The sequence below is a fragment of the Mauremys mutica genome, chromosome 4 (assembly GCF_020497125.1).
Source record: "Mauremys mutica isolate MM-2020 ecotype Southern chromosome 4, ASM2049712v1, whole genome shotgun sequence".
In the NCBI taxonomy this organism is placed as follows: domain Eukaryota; kingdom Metazoa; phylum Chordata; order Testudines; family Geoemydidae; genus Mauremys; species Mauremys mutica.
The window spans coordinates 42979735-42995685 of record NC_059075.1 but is presented as its reverse complement, the minus strand read 5'-3'; the positions used below and the strand labels follow the sequence as shown (position 1 = coordinate 42995685).

The 15951-nt window shown below is 44.9% G+C and overlaps 1 protein-coding gene across 1 annotated transcript in view; it reads left to right on the top strand.

Annotated features, from left to right (window-relative positions):
• The first annotated feature begins 417 nt into the window (after nt 1-417).
• The window catches only part of YLPM1 (YLP motif containing 1), a 64257-nt gene continuing 48723 nt past the window's right edge, over nt 418-15951 (top strand). The window contains exons 1-4 of the mRNA XM_045013886.1: nt 418-1484; nt 7757-8002; nt 9442-9636; nt 13360-14117. Coding sequence (XP_044869821.1) covers nt 474-1484; nt 7757-8002; nt 9442-9636; nt 13360-14117 — 2210 coding nt within the window. The 5' untranslated portion in view covers nt 418-473. The remainder of the gene's footprint in view (nt 1485-7756; nt 8003-9441; nt 9637-13359; nt 14118-15951) is intronic.

Sequence of the window (15951 nt, the reverse complement as noted above, 5' to 3'; positions counted from 1 at the left end):
TGGCCGCGAAAGGACCCACACGCGCCAAGGGGGAGGCCTCGAATCTGTTGTTCCCCCCTCCACCCGCCCCCAAAACAAGATGGAGGCCGATCGCCTCCCTCTGAGCGGCGCTCTAGCTTCTCTTTGCCCCTCTCTTTTGTCCAAGCCGACATGAGGGAAGAAGAGAGCAGGGTTTCAGCGACGCTCTAGTCCCACTTAGTTCACCTCTCTATTGTCCGTCTTGTTCCGACGGTGCCCGCCCACGCTATAGCCCGGGCTGATCGGTGGGTGGCGCTCTAGCTTCAGCGAGCCCCTCTCTATGATCCAGGCTGGGGGCACTCTAGCTTCCAATATGCCACTCTTCTGTCCTGGAGGTCCAACGAGCCTCACTACGCAGGCACTGTGCGTCGCACGCGCTGCTGCTGTCGCCACTCGCTGCGGCCTGTGGAAGCTCCGATCTCCGCTTCGGCCGCCGCCTCAGACCCGGCCCCGCCATGTACCCGGCCTGGGGCCTGTACGGGGCGGCGGGGCATTACCCGCCGCCCCCTACCTCGATACCGCCCCCGCCGCTGCCGGTACCCCCGCCCGTGATGCCCCCCTCCGTCCCGCCGCCGAACTACCCGCCCCCGGGCCCCGGCGTGGTCCCCGCGCCCGGCGCCTCGGGCTTCCTGAGCCTGCAGGAGCAGCACCTGGCCCAGCTCCAGCAGCTCCAGCAAATGCACCAGAAACAGATGCAGTCGGTACTTCTGGGGGGTCCCCCGCCCGGGCCGCCGCCCCCGGGCCTGCCCCCTCCGCCTCTCCCCGGCTCCTTCACTGACTGGCCGCCGCCAGTGCCGCCCCCCGTCCGCAGCTACCAGAAGCAGTTCAAGCACCGCGAGCCGCCTCCGCCGCCCCCACCCCGGGACCCCCAGGTCTGCAAGCCCCCGGCGCCTCCCCTGCCTCGAGAGCATGAGACCCTCCAGCCGCCTCAGCCCCACAGCGACTGGGAACACCTGCCTTCTTCCCCAGTGCCCATGGACATGGAGCTGTCTTCTCCGCCACAGTCGCCCCCACCGCCTGAGCAGGCCTATCCACCCCCTTCGCAGGCCTATATCCCCCCAGCCCAGTCTGAACCGTATATTCCCCCGACCCAGCCACCCCCTTCCCAGTCCCCTCCACCCCAGTCTTATTTGTCCCATTCTCAGCTCTCCCAGCCACCGCCACCATCCTATCTGGAGCCCCCTCCATCAACTGCCCCTCAATCTTATTTACCCTCCTCCCAGTCCTATCAGACACATTCTCAATCTTATTTGTCCCCTTCCCAATCATCCCTTTCCCAACCAACCCAGGCTAGTTTGACACCATCCCTTTCTCAGTCTAAATCTCACTTTAGTGCATCGCAGTCATCCTTGCCCCCTTCCACTCCTGCTCAGCAAGAGGCAGTGCAGAGCGTTGCTAAGGACACCAGTGACAGTTCTGACCAGCACAGCACCCCACAACCAGACCCCTCCACTATGACCCCCCAGGTAAGAACAAAGTGTCCAACCTGTGCTTTGCTGCCGAGTGTGGCTCCGGTTTAGAAAAGGTAGTGATGGGAACTGATCATTTACTGATGTAGTGTGAATTGTAAAGATGCTCAACTAAAGGCAGATAAAATAGAGAAACAATAAATGAATCATGTTTAAATAAAATATTTTGGCTTCAGCTCACAAAAGCCAGGAATGGTACAGATAAGACTAAAATTCCATAAACTCCCATTGAATGTACAGTTTGTATTCTGTAGTACTTGGTTTTCAAGAGCCAACAGTTCCCAAGCACAATGGGATGTGTAAAGAATAAAGTTTCAGCCTTGACTGAACTTTATCCCCTTGGTGGATTTTTCAGACTTTTAAGGCCCCGATCTTGCAAAGTATGTTGTGCAGATGAACTGCACAGAACCCTATTGACTTCATTGGGCCCTCCATACCAGTGCAGCAGTCTGTTGGTACATTGTAGGATTGCCATCTGGTTTTGTTTTGCATAGTTTCTTGTTTTAATTTTTCTCTTATAGTAATATTTTTTCAGTTGTTTATCAACACAAATGATATAACAGTGCAAATTGGCCATATTTGCAATAGTTAAGATTACAAAAGTATTTCTGTTGTAGACCCTAGATGCCTTATGCGTACAGCTTTCAAAAATTGTCAGACTTTGGCCTAAACGTGTTCATGCTTGATCTCTTCCTAAAGGTGAACTTTTATGAAGCACTTGAGGAAAGTCTTTTAAAAAGTTTTCGAGTTTGGTGAGGGTGAAAAATATACGTTTTACTGTTAAAAACACTTATAAAAGTGCCCACCTACAGACATAATGGTATTGATAGGCACTAGCTGGTTTTTTACTTGTATAGAAATGGGGACTCCTCTTGTGTTCATTTTTCTTTAAGCTCCCTCCCCTCAAAACAAAATAGTAAATTAGATGTAGATTCAGTATTCTGGTTGAATAACTGAGCACCCAAAAGTGCTGGATTTTAGGAGGTTGAATATTAAATGTTAACACCCTCCCACCTTGCTTTGTTGCTATTCATTATGATAGTCTGTAATTTCATTATGCTATATTATTTTTAAAATAATACAATACAATAATTATTTTGATAACCATACATACATATAAAATAACATAGTCATAATTAATGGATTATTGCAATGCATACTTAGAGGAGCAGAGTTGTGGCTGAATAATCATCACTACCTTTTGCATTTTCTGACTTTTTGCCCTAACTTTGCATTATTGTAGTTTGCTGAATTTGATACAGTACAAAATTAAGTGTTAATTTAAAAAGAAAGTTTGTAAAGGGTTGTAAAGATTGAACATTGAAATATTATAACTTCTACTGATGTGCAGAAGAAGAGTTATGAAATCGTTCTCTTTTTTAATTAATGACAATCTAGTCTAGGCAGAAGATCATTTTCTGATTATCTCCTGTAGTAACAGTGTCCATAGCCAAATAGAGTGCTGCTTCTCTCCCTCCCCCATATATTAAGTAGATTATGCAACATATTGCAATTTGTAATTACTTGTTACATTATTTTTCTTCCACTGTGTAACATTGACAGATCTCTGTGTGTGATCGTCGTTTACAGTCCCATGCCATGTGACACATTTTGCAGCACAGCCTAGCACAGTAAAAATAAGGTTCCTGTGTCTCCTTATGGCGAGGTGTATCTTTTCAGAAACACTTAGGCCAGTAGTTCCCAAACTTTGATACTAGTGATCCCTTTCGTATAACAATCCTGAGTTAGACCCTGCCCCCCTTATAAATTAAAAAAACTTTTTTATATATTTAAAACCATTATAAATGCTGGAGGCAAAGCGGGGTTTGAGATAGAGGTTGCCATCTCGTCCCCTCCTTCCCCCCTCGCCGCCGCCATGTAATAACCTCCTGAGGGGTCCCAAAACCCAGTTTGACAACCCATCACTTACGCAATGTCTACACTACCACTTATGTTGGTATAACTTATGTCGTTCAGGGATGTGAAAAAACCACCCCGCTGAGCGACATAACTTACACCGACATAAGTCGATGGGAGAGCTTCTCCCACTGACATAGCTACCGCCACTCGTTGGGGGTGGTTTTATTATGACAGGAGAGCTCTCTCCTGTCAGCATAGAGTGGCTACATGAGAGAGCTTACAGCAGTGCAACTGCATTGGTACAGCTGTGCCACTGTAATAGGATGACTAGACAGCAAGTGTGAAAAATCGGGACGGGGGTGGGGGTGGGGGAGGTAATAGGAGCCTATATAAGAAAAAGACCCAAAAATCGGGACTGTCCCTATAAAATCAGGACATCCGGTCACCGTACACTGTAAGCTCTCTAGTGTAGACATAGCTTTAATAAGTGAAGTATCTACTAAATTTATTTATTGTATACCATTCACTTTGGTATCTGGGTGCATATTCTGTGCAAAATTAAACAAAAATTATGTACGTTTTCCCATGAAGGATACCTAAGCTTCATAGCCCTGTGTTCTGGACTGCTGTATTGTTTTCCTCTTCCTTGCTTATCATCTCTGTTGTTATCTTCTTCCATGAGCATCACCTGGCTTTTCTTTTTTTACCATCTTGGGAAAGGAATTGCAGCATAAAAAGATTGTCCTTGCATTGTGCACTAAAGGCTCTCAGATTCATCCTGATATTTTGTAGTGACCAAGACCCCCAAGTTTCTCATCCTGGACTTGGGCAATCACACTGCTTGCATAGAGTCTTGCTGTCCTGGTGGGCCATTAAAAGTTTTAAGAACCTAGTCCTCAGTTTTGAAATGGATACAGAACTAAGTGGAGAGTCAGTGGAACAAATGGTATGTTGACGACATGTGCTTCTTTGGTTTTCCTTGTTTGAGTTAGACTGAGGCTGCCGTATGTTATACCAGGCAGTGCTTCTGTGTCACCTTCACAGTTGGCATTTGGTAGAAGTTGTGTTATGGTAATTTAACCTGACCAGAAGGTGATATCTATTTCACTGTGGTGAGATCCTCCCCTGAGAGGAACAGGTATAAACCACTGATACTCAGTCTTCAGCTCTTGAATGTGTCTCCTGGGGCTCTTTGCAGCTTGTGATATTAAAACACTGTGTGAGTTAATAATTCACCAATCAGGGATGCTTTTACTATGTTATTAACCAAATTAAGTTATCAACTTGCACTGTGAACTTTGCTGTGAAAGTAATATATAATTATATATGTATACTAGTATTTTCTCTGTCATACTCTTTAAATATGAATAACACTATAGTAAATGAAACAACGAATTCACACTACCGTAGCTCTTTTGGGTACTCTTTTGATAGGTAATTTGGCTCCTGAATGACTTGAGGCTCAGTATCACTGGTATAAACCCTTAGTTAGTCAAAGATGGAAGAAGAAGCTGCTTGATATTGTTGCATTACTTGTGTATAGGAGTAACAGTGATTGCAGTAGGACTCCAAGAATAGTTACCACCTTGACACTGGGAGAAGAGTAGAAGCCCTCATTCAAAGATGAGGACTAAAGTTCCCACCATCTCTTTGAAACGTATCCTTGACCAGTATCTCCTCTGTTTTGCTCAAGTCTGAGCTTTAGACATCTCTTTTTTCCATCCATTCACTTCTCTCAGGGCTTGTCTACACTATGCACCGTATCAGTGGCGGTGATCGATCCAGTGGGGGTTGATTTATCACGTCTAGTATAGACACGATAAATCGACTGCTGAGTGCTCTCCCGTTGACTCCGATACGCCACCAGAACGAGAAGCGCAAGCGGAGTCGACGGGAGAGTGTCAGCTGTCGACTTACCGCAGTGAAGACACCGTGGTATGTAGATCTAAGTACATCGACTTCAGCTGCACTATTCACGTAGCTGAAGTTGCGTATCTTAGATAGACCACACGCGGTAGTGTAGACAAGCCCTCAGTCAGATGCTGGGACATAAAGTGGTTCTGGCTTCATGTGCTGTGAAGGAGATTTACAGCTGAGTGTCGTCATATTGGTGGTATTGGAGCTTATGTGGTGGTATGACCTCTCCTACAGATTAATCTATATGTTAAGAAGGAGAGGACATAGGATGAGTTCACAAGTGACTAGGTTTTTGGGGCACAGGAGCAGTTGTCTATCATGACTGTCCTCTTTTATTTATCTATGTCATAGCCATCACTATTATATAAAATCACTTTATGTGACATCTCTTTTGAAAGGAATGATTAAATCCAACTTAGTGCTGTTCTGCATGCCTCTGCTAGGTCTTGAATGCAAAAGCAACTCCTAATGCAACATGGAGTTGAAGGCTGCTGAGAGATCCCATGCTGTAAGTATGGATGTTTGTCCTCCACCCATAGCCACGAAAGCTTCTCTATGTCATATCCTGATCTGAATCCTGATTATGAAGGATATTGGCAGAGGTCAGTGGCAGGATCTAGAATGATACCATCTCCTATCATAGACATAGTCCCCAAAATGTCATTTTAGAGAAGTGATTTTCTGCATAGATCTGCTCTTTAAATTCGTCCATTTCACACCTCACTACTAGAAATAGGCCATTCTAATTCAGGCATAAGGTATGTGGGTGGAGGAAGTTTGCATTGTACATGCTTATTTTATACCTATTTTGAAGATGAATTTGAAACTTTAGTCTTATCTCATCTGGCATCATTCACCTGCATTTAAAAATAAACTGTCACTCCTGTTGGCTTCTCTACTGTTCCGGTGCTGGGTTTTCAGAAGTGGCTCTTTTTCACAGTGTGTGGGTCGAAAAGATGAACAGAAAGGATATGAAAGATGTGGGACAGTCACAGATTTTCAGAAGAGGGGAAATTGCTAATTGAGCTTGTGCTTTCATAGGCCGCACCATTCCATGAGTTCTAGGATAAGCTTTTCCATATCCTCACTTTATGGCTATAAAATACCAATCTCTGTCCCTTGTATTTTGCTAGAGTTCTTATAAAAGCTATATAAATTCTCTTGATCAATGGGACTTCAGTATATGTTTTTAGTAAACGTTTAGTATTCTGAATTTATAAAGTTGGAATTTAGTTCCTTTTGTTTCTTATTTTAAATCTGAGCTCACAGCATTTCATTGAGTTTTTAGTGTGTGTGCAGATTATAGAACCATAATCAGTAGGAAGTCTCTTCCAGCTTTATCCTTGATATTTGGGGCTGGGCAGTGAAAATCCTGATGAGGTATAATTATTGAGCTACCTACTATTTTGAAAATGTATAAAAATATTTGAGGACTAAGCTATTCCTTACCATTATTTCAACCTGGAGGAGATGTATGCTACTTGGTTACAAAACCTAGAAAAGGGATTTATAATGGATAATACAGATCCATTTGTCTATATGACACATATGGAGAAAGTGAAGATCTTGGAAAATTCAGAGGAAATTCTCCAGCATTATCCCCTTCAAAGAAGGTCTAAATGTCAGAATATGCCATCAGACCTTCTGGAACAATGTTCCAAAGGACAAGCCTTTCAGCTATAAAGCACCTGTACTTTGAACATATTTAAAGTTGAGGACTTAATGCTAGGAGTTTGACTATCTCCATAGCTGGTCGTCTTATTTCTGGTATCCTCGTCTGGTTATCTTTCAGCTCCCAGATGCCAGTGAGGTTAGACGACAGCTTTTTATAATCTGAACTCCGGGTATTGTTTTTGGTCTGCTTGGTTGTTTGCCCCAGCCTCCTTCCACATCTCTCCCTCACAGTTTCTCTGCTGCCATCCTCACTCTTCCCGTTCTTTATGGTCCTCTCCATTTGTCCCTCTCCTTTCTTTCCTCTGTGCATTTCTTCCTTCAGTGTCCTTCTGCCCCCTTTCCTTTTCCCTGTTCCATGGCTCCTACTAATTCTCCTCATCCAACTTTCCTATTATCCCACCCCATCTGAGCTCCATAATAAATAAATATAACAAGTTGTTAATAAAATAATGAAATGGAATTAACAAGTCCATTCACCCCAATCCCTTAGCTCATATGTTGAACACCTTTCTCTCCTTTTTGTTTTTTGCCTTCTTCGGTTTTAAGCTCTATGGGATAGGAATTGCATCTTCCTTCATGTCTGTATAGCACCTTAGGACAGTGGTGCCTGAATCCTGATAAGGGGTTTTGACTTCTATTGCTTCTTTGTAATGGTGGTAGAGAAGTGAGTTATCACTATGAAACAGGCATAAACACTTCTCTGGAGACTGTTTTCTCTGCCAGATTTCGTTGATTATCTTGGCAGGTTATCTTTATCCGTTTTTGTCTATTAAACCTGGTTGCTACTGTAATTCTCACAAACTTATTGTATATTATAGGAACAGCAGCAGTATTGGTACCAGCAACACTTGCTAAGTCTGCAGCAGAGGGCAAAAGCACATGCGCAGGGACAGCAGCAACCGAAGGGTCCAGGAGTAGTGAAGGATGCACCTGAGCAGAGAATACAGCAAGAAGAAGGGAAAGTGACTGCTCCTAATCAGCAGTCTGAACCGCTTTCGCTTAACGAGCCCCTAATACCAGCTTCCAAAAAAGAGGAGCCTCCTGTCTCAACTACTGAACCTAAGGTAGGCTATGCAGAGATGCTATTCCATATGGGACATTCGTTCTAAAAAAAAATGTTTTCCTCCTGCCTGGGTCTGAATAATAATACCTAGACTTTATATAGTGCTTTTCATCAGTAGATCTCAAAGCATTTTGCAAAGAAGGTCAGTATCATTATCTCCATTTTACATATGGGGAAGTTGAAGTACAGAAGGCAAGTGTGGTACCTGGGATCACCCAGCAGGCCAGGCACAGATCTCTTGAGTCCAACAGACCCCAAATCTCTTGAACCCAAGTCCAGTGATCTATTCACTAGCCCATATTGCCTCCCAATTAAAAGACTTTACAGCTGGAAAAGACAGGTCTGGGTACACATCTTCCTGGTCTGGCGGATTTGGAACTAATACTTTTTTTTTTTTCAGCGACATGCTGCCTCAGTTTTGTTAAGTGATGAGTAGGGTCTCTTTGCATGGTCAGATTGGGTTTGTAGAGTCCTCCTACTACAGATTTGAAAGACTTCTTCTCTTGGGACCCATGCTCCCTGCCGTGCTGAAGTGAATAGTGTTCGGAGATTCTGAACCGTATTTGTCTCTGGTGCCAGTAGGTCAGATGACATATCTCAGCAAAGGTGAATTATTTTAAAGAAAATAGGATAAGGGAAATGAATGAATTACTGTAGTTCCAATTAGCTAATCCCGTGCTCTCTAGTTCCTTAACCTGAAATCCCTGAATAACTTTTCTGTGTTAGTGTTCAAGATTTTTACCTCTGTCTCACTGTATGATTTGCTAATCCTACTTGCTGAATTGGAAGGTATTAGTACCTTTTCCCTTTGCAACTGCTTGTATAAATCTTGCAGTCAGGATTAGAGATGTGCCTGAGCTAGTATCCCACATTCAATGTAGTGCCTCTATCCCCAGGACTTTGTGGAAGTTTGTATCCAGACATGCAGCTGAACTTAATAGCTCAGGCCTGAACCAGAATACTAAATCGAAACACACCGGAATTTTGGAATAGTTTGGATTTTGATTTAACCATTCCGATTTTTAGCTGAGATGCAGATTACTTTCCTGTTATGTGCTGGAAAGGAAAGTGGTGATCTTGCCTTCCTCTCCAGACCTTGGAAGATAATGATTCCTTTGTTAAAGATGGGGTCATAGTCTGTGCATAATAACCAAGAAGTTTTGCCCAAAAACCTTTCTGCCCATGTGCTTGGTGATAATTTTTACTTAGAATATGCAGGCAAATTCTCACAAATCTGATTTTTGTGTTGAACTATTCCCCTTATTGAAGAAGATAAACAAAATTATCTATTCTGATAGTGTCACAGAGAGTCAGAACACCAAAATGCAGGGTCACAGAATTATTAACTGCCATGAAACTTCTGTGAATTTGGTTGTGCTTGTTTAGGTGTTGTGCTTGAATGAGCTTTCCCTTAGTTATAATAATTATATTTATCTTTAGCTGAATATTGAACCTCCTGAGGACTCTGAGGAAGATTTGAGGTTGCAGCAGTTGCAGGTGGCAGCAGCTCAGTGGCAGCAGCATCCACACCATCGAGTTGGCTTTCAGTATCAGAGAATAATGCAGAAGCATGCCCAACTGCAACAGATCCTACAGAAGTACCAACAGATCATCCAACAGCCACCCCCCACCCAGGTTAGTCATTGAGGAACTGGGATTTGGTATACCTCTTGCATGATGTAACATTCATGGTCTGATAAGAAGTATGTAGTATAATCATTTCTTCTGGCTGACTTGTTTGCCTTGCTCTCTCTTTAATCTTTGTTCATGGGCAAAGACTTAGCTCCCCCTTCCCTGAGAAGTTACTTTCCAGTCTCAATTGAAGAATAACAAGAATATTTAGAGACGTTGATGGGAGCAGTTTTCATATGAGGAGTAATTAAAAGACTATTTATTGACATGTGATAAAGTTCTCAAAATCATCTAAGGAGTAATTTAGGCTCCTAAGAGCCTGTTACTTTTGAAAATGGGACTTGGGTGTCTGAAAATTTTACAGTAGGACAGCTTAGCTTAGAAAAGAAAAGGTAACTTAAAGTAGCAGGAACAGAAAAAGCTGGTTGAGTGCCATTATTTACTCTGAAAAAGTAAATTTACAAGAAAAAGAGGATATTCAAAAAGACAATGTAAAAGCCAAAATAAATGACATGTTTAAGTAAAGTATAACTAAATAATAAATAAATAGGATATCTCCATTAATTTATTTATCTCCTAGAACTGGAAGGGACCAGTTGAATGGTCATTGAGTCCAGCCTCCTGCCTTCACTAGCAGGACCAAGTACTGATTTTGTCCCAGATCCCTAAGTGGCCCCCTCCAGGATTGAACTCACAACCCTGGGTTTAGCAGGCCAATGCTCAAACCACTGAGCTATCCCTCCCCCTAATAGTGGAACTCATTGCCTAAGGATATTATTGATATAAATAGATTAGTAAGATTAAAAATAGATTAGACATCTGTAAGAATTGCAAATTCAGATAAAACTAATTGTTGTAAATCTTCATGCTTCAGACTACAAGATTATTGCTAGCTGGGGTCAGTAGGATGGTGTTGGGTAATTAAGCAGATCGTGGGATTGTTGGGGGTTAGGGGAGAGCCTGTGCCTTCCCATTTTCTTTGTGAAAAGGGTGGTTTTTGCCCTTAAAAAACTCCAAATTATTATAGTAGCACTTAGAGCAGGAGTGGGCAAACTTTTTGGCCTGAGGGCCACCTCGGGGTTGCACAACTGTATGGAGGGCTGGGTAGGGAAGGCTGTGCCTCCCCAAACAGCCTGGGCCCCATCCCCTCCCACTTCCCACCTCCTGACTGCCCTCAGAACCCCCAACCCATCCAACCCCCCCTGCTTCTTGTCCCCTGACCACTCCCTCCTGGGACCCCCACTCCCTATCCAACATCCCTGCTCTCTGTCCCCTGACTGCCCCAACCCCTATCCACACCCTTGCCCCCTGACAGCCCCCCTAGGACTCCTACTCCCTATCCGACCGCCCTCTGCTCCTCGTCCCCTGACCACCCCCACCCCTAACTGCCCCCTGGGATCCCACCCCCTTATCCAACCATCCCTGTCCCCTGATTGCCCTCCCGACCTCTATCCACATCTCTGCCCCCCAACAGGCTCCCCGGGACTCCCACTCCCAACCCTCCTTGTTCCCCATCCCCTGACCGCCCCCCCAGAACCTCCACCCCATCCAACCACCCCCTCCTCCCTGAATGCCCCCCATAGACCCCTCTACCTTACCCAACCCCTTACCAGTGGCAGAGCCAGCTGTGCTCCTCAAGCTGCCCAGGGGAGCAGCAGGCCAGAGTGCAGCCCGCGCAGCTGTATGGCTATGGGGGAGGGGGGACAGAAGCGGAGCAGTTGGGGACTAGGCTCCCGGGCCAGGAGCTCAGGGGCCTGGCACGATGGTCCTGTGGGCCGGATGTGGCCCGCGGGCCGTAGTTTGCCCACGTCTGACTTAGAGACTCCAACTAAGATTGAACCCCCATTGTGCTAGGAGTGGTACATACACATAGTGAGAGTTACTCTTCGCTTGAAAGAATTTACATTCTAAATAGACAAGACAGACCAGACAAAGAGTAAGAAGCGAAACAGGCACTGAGAGGTAAAGTAACTCACTCAAGGTCGCAGGTTTGTGGGAGAGCTGGGAACAGAATCATGATCTCCTAATTCCCAGTCAGTGCTCTATCCAGTGGACCACTCTGTCTTTTTGTGTGAGTGTGAGTGATTGAGATTTTTGTTTTTGTTTTTTACAGCAGCTACAATCATAGAGTCCCAATCCTGATTGGATTCTCTGGTCATTACCACAATGCTAATAATGCATCATTGCTCATTCTCAGAGACAAAATATAGGGCTAGAGAGGCAACTGGTTTGACCCAAACTGATTCAGAGCTGGCCACATTGAATTGGATGGACCATTGATACAGCATTCCTATACTTTTTGACTGGTTATGGCAATATTGAAAGGGGAGAGCCAAAATATGATAATTAGGCCATCACATTTTTTCTTGCACAGCTCTTAGCGAACCCTTGTTGATTCATATTTTATATAAAATATACTGTTTTAATACTTTTTCATTTTATGTTGCAAATAGTGTGACTCTGCATGAATGATATATATTGTGTGGGTGTTTGCCACTCCTAGCACTCAAGGATCTGAAAGTAATTAGATAAAGGAAAAGTATATTGCAGCCAGTTGCCCCAAGGAAAGCTTGGTGAGAGAGACAGGTAAAATAATTATCATCCTTCCTAGGGTAGTACATTTTCGTGATTTTACAAGGCAGGGTAAAAGAGACTTGCAGTTTGGCCACAGCAATTCAGATATAGATGTAGGTACAGATAAAATATATTGAATAGTTAGTGACTGTTGTAGGTTAATTAACTTTTATTACAAGCTTAATGATAGATTGTTCTTAGTTTGTTTTGTTAGATAAACAAGTTTGATAAGCCCAAACTTGGAGCACTACTGCAGTTTACTCAATGCTCTCGAATGTGAAGGAAAGTGCATTTAAATTGAATTGCTGTGTGCTTGGAGAAACAAATTGAAGAGCTTGGGAAACAAGGCTGCTTGCTACATATATTAGAATATTTGTGGATTGATTTGTGATTCAGTAGGGAGGGAGGATATTCTACTAATAGCCCCAAATAGTTTGGTTGTGTGCAGAAGTAATCTGTTGCTAATTATACTCCCCCCACCTTGAATGATGTGGGCTTTTTGTATGGAAGTGTTTGCCCTTATCTGTCACTAAAATGTATAGGTTAGAGATATACTCAACAGGATATGTCTATACTAGATAGGATATGTTTGCTTCTGTTTCTATGTAACTTTTCTCTCAAGCTTCTGCTGAGGATTGGGACAGAGGGTGATATTCAAGCATGTGGCTTCAGAAGGAACTTAAAATATATTCTGCAGCATTTAGAATAATAGAATATCAGGGTTGGAAGGGACCTCAGGAGGTCATCTAGTCCAACCCCCTGCTCAAAGCAGGACCAATCCCCAACTAAAACTTCACAACCAGAGCTTTGTTAGTTTATTATTAACTGTATAGAGAGGTCCCCGAGGGCTTCAAGACCCTCACCTGCTCCCCTGGCCTTTAAGCATGAACCAAATTGCACTCCCCTCTCGGGATCCATGCCCAGCAATCCTGCTCCCACTGCAGTTACTGAGCCTGCGGGGCACTGCCCAGGCCAGGGCTGTTGGCAGTTGGCTGCTTACCAGGCCTGGGACAAGGCCTAGCAGATTCCAGCTACTGGAGGTATGGCCTGGGGCGACTACAGACCTGCATTGTGGCCAGCCTGCGGATAGATACAGAGCATTGCATGCTGGAAGCTGTGTTCTTCAGGGCTTTGTGTCTCTTTTTCTTGCAGACAATGTCAGTGGATATGCAGCTGCAGCATTATGAGGCGCAGCAGAAACAGTTTCAACAACTTCACAAAGAATGGGAGCGTGAATTCCAAGGATGGCAGGATCAACTTCAGACCTATCCTCACAAAGATCAGCTTCAGGAGTATGAGAAACAGTGGAAAACATGGCAGGGACAGATGAAAGCTACTCAGTCCCATCTGCAGGAGAAAGTGAACTCGCTTCAAAACGTGAAGAATCAATACACTGGGAATGTTGCATTGCCACCGCCTTTTGTTCCATGCTCTCAAACCTCTCAAGGAGGCGAGCCTGTTATGCCTCCATCTTTGCCTTCAGTTGCCCCTCCGCAGGTTCCCCCACCTCTGTCTTCTGATCCTCAGTTGTCTAATTCATTTGAACCCCCAACATCCAGTCTCCAGGTTTTCCAGTCCACTAAGACAACCAGGCCAGCTCTGCTTCCTATCCCTGATTCTTTTGTATTTAAAATACCTGGTTCATCTGCAACTTTATCTTGTCATTCTGAAATAACTACATCTACTGACTCTTCAGACCAAGGAAACTCTCAAGTTCATCTGGGTAAGCAAGCTGTGCCATTTGTTTCTGTCTCATCTGAACCGGCATCTGGAGAACTGAAAACTACTTCTACAGTATCTTCAACCTATGTACCACCAACCTCCAACGTTCAAGATAAACCAGTGAGATCAGGTGGATTGCTTCCAGACCCACCCAGAGGCACATACTTCGAAGGACCAAGAGGTCCTAGGTAGGTCTTTTTCCTTTAGTGTACACACATTCTCATCTATACAGATTTTTATACTGCTGTCATCACCATAGTACCAGTTGTGCTTTAAACAGTGTGAGAAAATCTGTCATGTGCTTCATTCTTTGTCATCTCTCCCTAGGGGAAATTGTGTGTGCAGCATAGTGGGTTTTGTTTTATGGGGTTTTGAAAATAAATTATGTGCACTGTTCACTGTGTTTATCTTATGCCTGGCTGGTCTACGCTTAAAATTTAGATTGACACTGAGGGGTGTGAAAAATTCAAACCCTCGATCACTGTAGTTAAGCAGACCAGGAGCCTCCTGCTTGCTGGGGGGGGGCGGGAGGTTTAGTGTCAGGGTGTCCCCCTCCGCCCTGCTCCTACCACCCACTTACCCCATCTTCATAGAGTGAGGGCAGGAGGAGAGACACAGCAGGACTCAGGATGGAGGGAGCTTGCTGGCAGCAGCTGCTGTCTCAACTTAAAAAGGCAATGTACTTCAAGTGGGGTCAACGTACTTAAAGGGGCAATGCACATCTCTCTCTCTCTCTCACACTCACACACACACACACACACACACACACACACACACACACACACACACACACACACACGGTGTGTGTGTGTCTCTATCTCTGTCTGCCATGCTGTCTCCCCTCCCTCCATTTGTGCTGCCTTGTAGAGTGTGAGGCTACATTAACAACAATGTGTTAACCCTTGAGGGATCAACCGAGTGCTAGTTCATCATTTAGCAGTAAGGCATTCCCTGGGAAACATCCCACTGTCTTCCACCCTCTGACTTCACCACCTCAACCAAGCTTCACAATCATCATTGCTGTGTACAGTATTGAATTGTTTGTTTAAAACTTATACTGTGAAAAAAATTTCCCTGGAACCTAACCCCCCCCCCCCCCATTTACATTAATTCTTATGGGGAAATTGGATTCGCTTAACATCATTTTGCTTAAAGTCACATTTTTCAGGAACGTAACTACAAAGTTAAGCAAGGAGATACTGTATTTCTAGCCCTTGCAGGATGTGAGACTTCACAGTAATATCATTCTGTTCTCAATCATTTCCCATCACCCCCCATTTCACATCCAAAGTGATTGTTAGCAGCTGATAATTCAAACTATTAGAGCGCAGGGGAGGGCAAACTGGGGCTTGCCATCCCCTCTCCTGGAAGCAGCCGGCATCACATCCCTGCGGCCCCTGGGGGTGTGTGTGCGGGGGGCGGTGCCTACAGGCAAGGGCGGCACACGGAGCCCTCTACCCCTCCCCCAGGGGCAGCAGGAACGTGGTGCTGGCTGCTTCCGGGAGCAGCGTGGGGCCACGGCACGCGGGCAGGGAGCCTGCTGTGGTCCCTGTGCACACCGCTGCCACTCAAGGTAAACAGCGCCGGCCTGGAGCCGGCACCCCGAACCCCTCCTTCACCCTGCACCCCAACTTCCTGCCCTGAGCCCCCTCGTACACTCTGCACCCCTCCTCTGCCCCAACCCCTTGCCCTGAGCCCCTTCCTGCACACCGCACCCCGTCCTACACCCCAACCCCCTGCCCCAGTCCTACATTCTTGGCCCTGTATGCAATTTTCCCCACCCAGATGTGGCCCTCGGGCCAAAAAGTTTGCCCACCACTGAACTAGAATTATAGATCAATCATATACAATACTGGAAAGTTGTGTTTACCACAGTGTGTGTTCTCCTCAATACTATAAAGCAATGGTTTCCAACCCTGGAATTTTTTGAGAAACAAGATCCTGTAATTGATTGTTCTTGTAGTCTCCAGCTGCCTTGTTTCTTTTTGCTTTTTTGCACTGGTTCAAGATTCAACATTGTAA